Consider the following 9,896-nt stretch of genomic DNA (forward strand, 5'->3'; position numbering starts at 1 on the left):
TTTTAATAATAAAATTAAGAACTTTATGGTGCAAAGACCAAAAAACTACAATTTTAATGTGGTGACAAAAAATCAAATAAGGGTATTTTTGACTTTTCCACAACTATTAATTTTCTTATATTATAGATTTAACCTTATAATTCTCAATTAATTATTAGGAAAAAACATGAGTGGTGTCATTAGTGTGCTTTTACAATGTCCTCCTTTCTTTTCAGAGTCTTTCAGTTTCAGTTTCAGGAGAGTTTCTGCTTTTTCCCTTTTTATTATTTAAATCATTTTCAATATAATATAATAAAAATATTTATTTTATTTTTTATTTTTATCTATTCTTCGTTCTTTCTTCTTCTTTTTGACTACTTGTACTTTATTCAGCCTCCGATTCTCTCTCTCTAACTTTCTCTCTCTCCACCATCAACCGCTTCAGAGACAACGTCGGAACACCGTATTCCTCGCCGGGAATTCTCTTCCACCGCCGGAAAATACTCTGTTCTTATTCTTAAAACTAAACCGCTCCGACCAAGTCTCGGAGAACCGGGTTTTTTTTGGTTTCTTCTTCACCCGGTCCAAGTTGCTGCATGAGTTGAAAAAACGGCTTTTTTGACTTGAAATTGTCAATGGGGTTACTGGGTTTCTAGTTTTCGGGAAGAGGGACGGATCTACTTAGGTTTTTTTTGCAGTTTAGAGGATTGATAAGAAGTGGGTTTTGAGTTTCGGAGAAATTGAGTTTGAGGTTTTATGATGTACGGAACTCTGAGAAGCGATCGTGGAGGGTGGTGGAGTTTCGGTGAATCTCTCACATGGAATGGCAGATCTTGTTAATCACAGGAATGCAGACCGTGACATTCAGCAGGTGGGTTACTTGTTTTACGTTAAAGTTTTGATTTTTCAAGTTGGTTTTTTTTTGGTTGCTGGTTTTGTTGTTGAACTTTTTTGTTTTTTGGGTGGCAAAGAATGTTATGGTTATGATTATGATCAAGTGTTTTGTGTGTCAGTGTTTTCTTGTTTGAACTGATTTGGAAATTTGAGGGGTACCAAACTTAGGATACGAATTTTGGTTAAAAATATGATTTTTATCAAGTGGGGTTTTTGATTTTGAGCCTTTTTTGATTAAATGAAGTTTAGTCTGTTAAATGAGTTTATCAATTGTCTTGGAATGGGATAAACCGGAAGGGAAGAATAGGGCAGATTTATTATTGGTATTTGTTGACAACATGTTAATAGTGACTATGCTGATGACTTCTCTCTGTTGGTGGAACTTGACTGACCACTTTTAGTGGGGTCTACCCTCCCAACCACATATTTTTTCATCGACAAGGTTCGAACTCTGAGACCTTGCTTCAGAGATTCGTGTTCAGTTCCTCTTGGCCCAACATAATGTTGGTATAGTACAGGGCATATTTCTTTGTATTTGAATGTGATGTAAATGTGAGTGATTTGGTTTAAATTGTTAATAGCTAAGCCAATTCTGTCCGGGTAGATTGCCTTTGATTCTTTCTTTAAATGATGTATTTTTGATAGTGCAGCACCTTATGGTTTATAAATATGTCTTGGATTGTTTGGTTAAGTACAAGAGGATGTTCTACCTTACACCAGTTTTGTTACACTTGCTGTAATTAATAACTAGATTAGAGATGAGTGAATTAGTGTCCCTGTAGTGAAATTGAGTCTTCTATTAATGTTGATTCCTTTCTTGGGCAATAATGATTGTGTTCCCCCAGAAACATCTCTGGCCCAGGCATCATTTTAACTACCTCTATGTCTGGTTTATTTCCTATGTTAATATTTGTTTGTCTGTTTAATTTAATTTCTCCTCTAGTTTACCACTATGTTCATTATGCAGGCGTTGATTGCTTTGAAAAAGGGTGCTCAATTGCTTAAATATGGTCGTAAAGGAAAACCAAAGTTTTGTCCATTTAGACTTTCCAAAGTAAGTTGGGGGAAATCTTTTTCAGCAAAATTTTAGTGGATTCTCTATATCTCTTGCATAGCTATAGGTTATTTTGCATGTTAGCTGATGTTATATGAATGTATGCTATGGAAAGGTTTTAAATCGTATTTTAATGCTTTTACCTTCCGTTTTATTACGTAGTAAACCTTATGATAACAAAGCAATGTATGGTTTTATTATTGTAGTTTTTTTAATGATAACACCCATTGATGGATGTAGCTGTCCAAGCATAGTACATGAAGATTATTGCTGTACTAAATTACTAATGATATCTAATGCAATCAAAGTTTGATTTCTCTAGTGGACCATTCCATCTTCTGTAGAATTAGAGTTTATCATTCTTTGTGTCCTTCTCTGCTTCCAAGTCCTTTATTTCATCAATTAGGAATGACTATTAAGTTGTGGTTGCTTACTAACTTTTACGTATTGACTGAACAGCCGATTCCCAATCTTATTAGACCCATCTCATTTCCTTTTTTGTTTACAATCTATATTTGTATATTACATTGGAATTAGCTACGACTTGATGTGTTTCAGTTTTACTAGTATTGTAGTGTGGCATATATACAAGTAAGGCTTCTTGGCCAAAATTAATAATTAACAAGAATGATATTTTTATTTTCCCACTAGATGGGTCCATCAGCTACATAAATCAAACGTTGCCATAATATTGTGTCATAAGCCGTATCTACAAATACACCGACAGCAATCAATTCTTCTCTCTAGGTGGGGTCAATTACGTAGATCAATCAACACCGTGAAGTCATATCATGTATTCGGTCTAGCAATAGACCCTTTACCTCTAAATATCTCTTAATGGTTTGACCTATAGTTTTCCTTGGTCTTCCTGTACTTGTAATTATTGGACAATCTTCCATATGCTAACCCTTCTTATTGATGCTTTTATGGGTCTTCATCATGCATGTCCAAATTCACTAAAATGAGTTTCGTCCGTCTTTTTTACAATGGTGGCTACCCCAATTTTCCCACTAATAACTGTATATCAAATCCTATCTTATCTTGTTTGTGTGGCCACTCATTTATTGTAGCATTCTCATCTTCGCGCCATAATTTCCTGTCACATTTAGTAAACCGGTACCAAGATAAAAAGAAAACTACAGAAGGGTTCAATTTTGACCCTCAGCACACATCTACATTTATAGGGAAATCTTCTATATTTTTACATTAGTCGTGGCCTCCTCACATATCTTTGATTGCTCTAATATATGCAATCTGATTCTTTTCTAAATCCTTCCATTTACAAATCACAAAAAACCACGCGTATGTCTTTTTTTATCTCTTTGATATATCTTTATCAGTCCTTCTAGCAAGTATATATTTTTCATGGTCCCTATCATAAAACTAGATTTATTTTCTATGACTCGAAACTCTCGTTTTAATCTCGGTTAGTTACTTGTTCCCAAAACCTCTTAGTTCAACTCACGAGTTTAACCTCATTATGATTTGCAATTTTGTCGCCTCCTGGATAAAGTCAATACTTCCTCAAGTCTCGAGTTAGCTTATGGGTTTCTCTGGTTCATCTTTGCCTCCTAGTGGATGGCTCCAGGTTGTTGTTAATTATTAATATTACTATCGTTGGAAAATTTCATCTATTTAGGTAGAGTATTGTATCATATTAGATTCTAATTTCCTAGTTTACTCTTTTATGATTTCTTACTTAGTAAAATTTCCTAGATTAATATGAAAATCGTGTGCACGTGTGTGCATATGAATTATTATGCTGAGGGTTTCCTCGAACAATTCAATAAAGTAGTTTTCCCATCCTAAGACCTATTGCTACTCATTATTTTCGTGATTTAGCATAGATTTTTTGGTATCTTGAGTAATGGATGAAATCTACAGTTTACAAGGGATGATGCAATTTATTGGTTTGATTCCACATTTTAGGCTTAGTATGATCTGTCGAGGCATCACAAATTCAGTTATAAATTTCAATTGGGCAAAAAACCAAATTACAAACTTTTTAGATTCGGGTAGGAATATACAGTGATTTGCTTCCCCAGGCATGATTTTCTCAATTTGGTGCTAACTAGTAGTGACTTGGACTTGTGCGTCTAAGTTTGATGTATCATTTGACGGTCTTATTCATGAATGTAAACTTATGTTTCCGTGGTTGTTGAATATAAACTTCACAGACGTGTAGGCTTGAATTTTGACACTCCTTTGTGTTATTTTTAACTGCTTTCATTGGACTATGCAGGACGAGTTGTCATTAATCTGGTTTTCGAGTAGTGAAGAAAGAAGTCTGAAACTCTCATCTGTCTCAAAAATTATTCCTGGACAAAGAACTGTGAGATTTCTACAATACTATTTTATATCATACAAATGCCTTAGCATTCTCTTTTAGTGATTTAGAAAAAGTTCTATAAACGGTTTCTTATATGTTATTTGATTATTATTCCCAATCCTTTGACAGGCTGTTTTCCAACGATTTCCACGTCCTGAGAAGGATTATCTATCTTTTTCACTTATTTATAACCACGGGAAGCGATCCCTTGATTTGGTTGGTACTAAGTCTCAAAATCCATCAATAACTACGTCATTATTTTGTATCTATTTTCTTAATTTTCCACCATTATAAATATATATATTTTTGGTGATTTTACAGATTTGCAAAGATAAAGTTGAGGCAGAAGTGTGGATTGCGGGTCTCGGGGCATTGATATCTTCTGGTCAAGGTGGGCGGTCCAAAATTGATGGATGGTGTGATGGAGGCCTGTATCTTGATGTAAAAACACCTACTTGTTGTCTTTACTTGTGTTTTGTTTCGTACTATGATGATAGACTAGAAAAGATGATAGATCTTGCTCTTGGGTCAGTATGGCATGTTTCGTTATACCCTGAAATGGATATTTTGGATGAATCACAATTGAGAGAGCTTATTGTTTTCTGCTTTACTTAAGAGTAATGAATAGTTTCGTTTTAAGAAAACTAATATTTATTTTAAAGATTAGCAGCTCTTATCCTAAAAGGATATGTAGTAGCGTTTTCTGAAGTGAAACTCTTCGTCTCCTTTGGTGACAATTTAGGATTAGTTGGTTTTATCATTTTCCTACTTCAATTTTTTCATGGTGATTATGGTCTGATTTGATTAGAGATTCTGCAAAGTTCCTCTATCGTTCCTGATGCGATTATGCTGTATCATTGTTTGAATGATAAAATATATGGAATGTTGCTTATAATTCTTTCTGGCTCAATTATTTTCAGGATAGTAAAGACTTGACATCAAATAGTCCTAGTGAAAGTTCAGTCCGTGCTTCTCAAGACATCAGTTCTCCTGACGTTTCTGCTAGCGTACCAAACAATTCTCCCAAGTCCATTCAGCCTGAAAATACCTTAAATTTCGAAAGGTCACATGCACCATCAAACTCATCAAATATGCAAGTGAAAGGATCTAGTTCAGATGTTTTTCGTGTTAGTGTTTCAAGTGCACCCAGCACGTCCAGTCATGGGTCTGCACCTGATGATTATGATGCTCTTGGAGATGTATACATATGGGGGGAGGTTATCTCTGAGAATATTGTAAAAGTTGGTGCTGATAAAAATGTCAGTTTTTGTAGCCCGAGAACTGACATTCTCCTCCCAAAGCCACTTGAATCCAATGTGGTTTTAGATGTACTTCAAATAGCATGTGGTGTTAAACATGCTGCTCTAGTCACAAGGCAAGGTGAAATGTTTACATGGGGTGAAGAATCTGGTGGACGCCTTGGCCATGGTGTTGGGAAGAATGTGGTTCAACCTCGTCTAGTTGAAGCATTAGCTTCTTCAACTGTTGATTTTGTTGCTTGTGGTGAGTTCCATACCTGTGCTGTTACAATGGCTGGGGAAATATATACATGGGGTGATGGCACTCACAATGCCGGACTTCTTGGTCATGGAACCAATGTAAGTCACTGGATACCGAAGAGAATCGCAGGTCCTCTAGAGGGGCTTCAGGTTGCTTTTGTCACTTGCGGTCCGTGGCACACAGCCTTGATAACTTCAACTGGGCAGCTATTTACATTTGGCGACGGAACGTTCGGTGTCCTCGGCCATGGAGATAGAGAAAATATTTCATCTCCTAGAGAAGTAGAATCGTTATCTGGGTTGAGGACTGTATCTGTTGCATGTGGAGTGTGGCATACTGCAGCTATTGTCGAGGTCATTGTGACACAATCCAGTGCAAGTATATCATCGGGTAAATTGTTTACTTGGGGAGATGGCGATAAGAATCGTCTAGGACATGGAGATAAGGACGCTCGGCTCGAACCAACCTGTATATCTGCGCTTATCGATTATAATTTTCATAGAATTGCTTGTGGGCACAGTTTGACAGTAGGCCTGACAACGGCTGGACGTGTTTTTACAATGGGTAGCACTGTTTACGGCCAGCTTGGGAGTCCCCAGTCTGATGGAAAACTTCCCTGTTTGGTCGAAGACAAGCTTGCTGGAGAATGTGTTGAAGAAATTGCGTGTGGGGCTTATCATGTTACTGTTTTAACCTCAAGGAATGAAGTTTATACGTGGGGCAAGGGTGCGAATGGAAGATTAGGCCACGGAGACGTTGAAGATAGAAAAATCCCAACTTTGGTTGAAGCCTTGAAGGATAGACATGTGAAATATATTGCATGTGGTTCAAACTATTCGGCTGCGATATGCCTACATAAATGGGTATCCGGTGCTGAGCAGTCTCAGTGCTCTACTTGTAGACAGGCGTTTGGATTCACTAGAAAGCGGCACAACTGTTACAATTGTGGACTTGTACACTGCCATTCATGCAGCTCAAGGAAAGCATTAAGAGCAGCCCTTGCTCCTAATTCTGGGAAGCTGTATCGTGTTTGTGATTCTTGTTATGTAAAATTGAACAAGGTTGCAGAATCCAGCAATAATAATCGGAGGAACGGAATGCCTCGTATTCCAGGCGAAAACAAGGATAGGTTAGAAAAGTCTGAGCTGAGATTGACAAAGTCAGCTGTGCCTTCTAATATGGATTTGATAAAGCAATTAGATAGTAAGGCAGCCAAACAAGGGAAAAAAGCTGATACCTTCTCGCTGGTTCGCGCTACACAAGCTCCGTCTTTGCTACAGCTGAAAGATGTCGTCTTAGCTACTGCTATAGACGTAAAACGCACAGTCCCGAGACCTGGTTTTACACCGTCTGGAGTGAATTCCAGGTCCGTCTCACCTTTCTCTAGAAGATCGAGCCCTCCTCGTTCAGCTACGCCGATTCCAACAACATCCGGACTCGCCTTCTCAAAAAGCATTACTGATAGTTTAAAGAAAACAAATGAACTTTTGAATCAAGAAGTGCTGAAGTTGCGCTCTCAGGTATATTATGCTACATATCATTACTCGATTTTATAGCTTCACTTATTATGGTATCAAGAGTGATCTAAAGTAAATCTCATTAGGTTGAGACCCTGAGACAGAGATGTGAGCTGCAAGAATTAGAGCTTAAAAAGTCGGCAAAAAAGACTCAGGAAGCTATGGCACTGGCGAATGAGGAATCTGCCAAATCCAAGGTTGCAAAAGAAGTTATTAAGTCACTTACAGCACAGGTTAATTTACTTCTCTTTGAACTAAATGTATTTTGAAAGATGAATGTGTTTTTTTTTTATTGACATGTCACATTGATATTTCAGCTCAAAGATCTGGCAGAGAAGCTTCCTCCCGGTGTTTATGATGCCGATGACATGAAACCAGCATACCTGCCTAATGGTTTCGTAGAGACAAATGGAATCCACCACCGAGACTCTAACGAGGATCCGCACCACTCAAGGGCAGAGTCGATCAGCGGCTCCAGTTTGGCTTCCATAGGACTCGAATCTTCTCTGATGAATAGAACCGATAGAAATTCACCTGGAAGCTATGCAACTAATCTTTACCAGCAGAGCCGCGGATTTGTGACCTCTAACGGGACAGATGATTACCGAGATGTTAACTTGCCAAATGGCAGTAGCACAATCCAGACAACCAACAGTAGTGTGTCGCATACAATCGATGGCAGGGATTCTGGAAATTTCCGAGAGGATGAGAGTGGCTCGAGATCAAGAAATGACACGTTGCCTTCTAATAATAATAATCAAGTTGATGCAGAATGGATTGAACAATACGAGCCTGGTGTCTATATAACTTTGGTTGCCATGCGAGACGGAACAAGAGATCTAAGGAGAGTGCGCTTCAGGTAATAAAAGAACTAAACTCATGATTATTGTTAATTATCTATCACTTGTCATCTTGCATGCTTGATGTATTTGGTGATAAATGTGTATGCAGCCGAAGAAGATTCGGAGAACACCAAGCCGAGACTTGGTGGTCAGAGAATCGAGATAGGGTATATGAAAGGTACAATGTTCGTAGCACAGACAAGTCGACCAGCCAAACAGCGCGGCAAGCAGAAGGTGGTGGTTCACCTGGTGTACAATAATATTAGGAAAATAGATGGAGGAAAGTTCTCCATTTAACTCATTTTGTTGCAGTGAACATAATTGTAGGAAATCAATATGAAGGAACCAGACACCTTTTATTATCCGTCATTTTTTGTTAAATTTCTCTATAAGTTAAATATCCTCCATTTTATTTGGGCTGGTTCCTGTTACATAGTATTTGTTGTACTGTAGTGTATATAAAATCATCTATATAACTTTCCTATTTTCTTGGTTTTTTTTGTTTTTCCCTGTCACACCTATTTTTATTATCTCTCATGCATAAAATGTGGTGATATTTTTTTTTGGTTTTGAGAGTAATATAAAAAGAGAAAGATGATTATATGAAAACTATGAAGAAGAATGATTTGAAGAATTTGACACAGTCCTCCAAAATTACCCAAAAAAAAATTCTGATACATTTTACAAGTTTCTCAACATTAGAGGAAAGAAAATATTAGTACCTGGATCAACCTGCATAAACCATGACCGACTGTAACTTGCTGAAAGAAAAGTTAAAGTTTCTTGACAAGTAATTTTATCATCATAATAAAGTTTCTTGACAAGTAATAATTTATTGTAAATGCTCATGAAAATTATGATTTTTTACTGGAAATCGTAACATTACAGGTATAAAATCATGAAAGTTGAAAAAATTCTTACTTTGGATGAAATTTCCGATATGAATTTGCAAATTGCCGGTATTAGCAAACAAATCAGCAAACAACTTATGATAATTACAAAACTTTTGAGTGAATTTGGAAATATGATTTTAAAGTTGTGAGAGATAATATGATAAATTCATTTAATATATAGGAGTGTCACATATAAGTTGGTAGATGACATGTTAAATACTTTGGAAGTATCGTTAAAACAATTATTCAAACTTTCATAAGAACTTAAATAAATACAAGAAATACAAGAAGTATTTGCAAAACATAAACATTTTTTTTGATAATTCCCAATGAATATTATCAATCATAGATATTGAAGAATATGACATGGTTCCTCTCATTTTGGGCAGATCATTCATTAAAACTACACACATGATGATCAACATTGACAATGGAAAAATGAAAGTAAGAGTGTAGGATGAAGAAATTAGATTCAATCTGTTCAAATGCATGAAACATTTAAAGGATAAAGAAGTGTGTTTTTGAGTGGATGCCACTGACGAGGCCATTATTGATATACAAAGGCAAATGTACATCCCTACTCCTTTAGAAAAAGGTTTGAGACACATTCTTTCAACGTCCTCAACAAGGATGAAGATAAAAATATTTAGAAATGTTTCAAAGATTTAGAAACATAGAAATAAATCTCCACCTGAAGCCAAAAGAAAATAATTGAAGAAAGAACCAAAGGGTGATGGTTCTAAACCTAAATTAAAGATGTTGATGTTACACTTAAAGCATGTTTTCTTAGAAGGTGACACCAAACCAAAAATCATCAACAATTATTTATATGTTCTAGAAGAAAAGAATTTGGTCCAAGTGCTAAAGGACAACAAAGAAGCCATATAA

General features: G+C 36.4%; 1 protein-coding gene across 1 annotated transcript; it reads left to right on the forward strand.

Moving 5' to 3' along the window:
- Positions 1-331: 331 nt before the first annotated feature.
- Positions 332-8,870, forward strand: LOC131643618 (PH, RCC1 and FYVE domains-containing protein 1-like). The gene is made up of 9 exons (XM_058913876.1): positions 332-850; positions 1,841-1,927; positions 4,170-4,259; positions 4,386-4,472; positions 4,578-4,697; positions 5,177-7,276; positions 7,360-7,506; positions 7,591-8,132; positions 8,225-8,870. The coding sequence occupies exons 1-9, from the start codon at positions 803-805 to the stop codon at positions 8,373-8,375; spliced, it is 3,372 nt and encodes a 1,123-aa protein (XP_058769859.1). The 5' UTR covers positions 332-802; the 3' UTR covers positions 8,376-8,870.
- The last annotated feature ends 1,026 nt before the right edge of the window (positions 8,871-9,896 follow it).

Source organism: Vicia villosa, linkage group LG1 (assembly GCF_029867415.1).
Source record: "Vicia villosa cultivar HV-30 ecotype Madison, WI linkage group LG1, Vvil1.0, whole genome shotgun sequence".
NCBI lineage: Eukaryota > Viridiplantae > Streptophyta > Magnoliopsida > Fabales > Fabaceae > Vicia > Vicia villosa.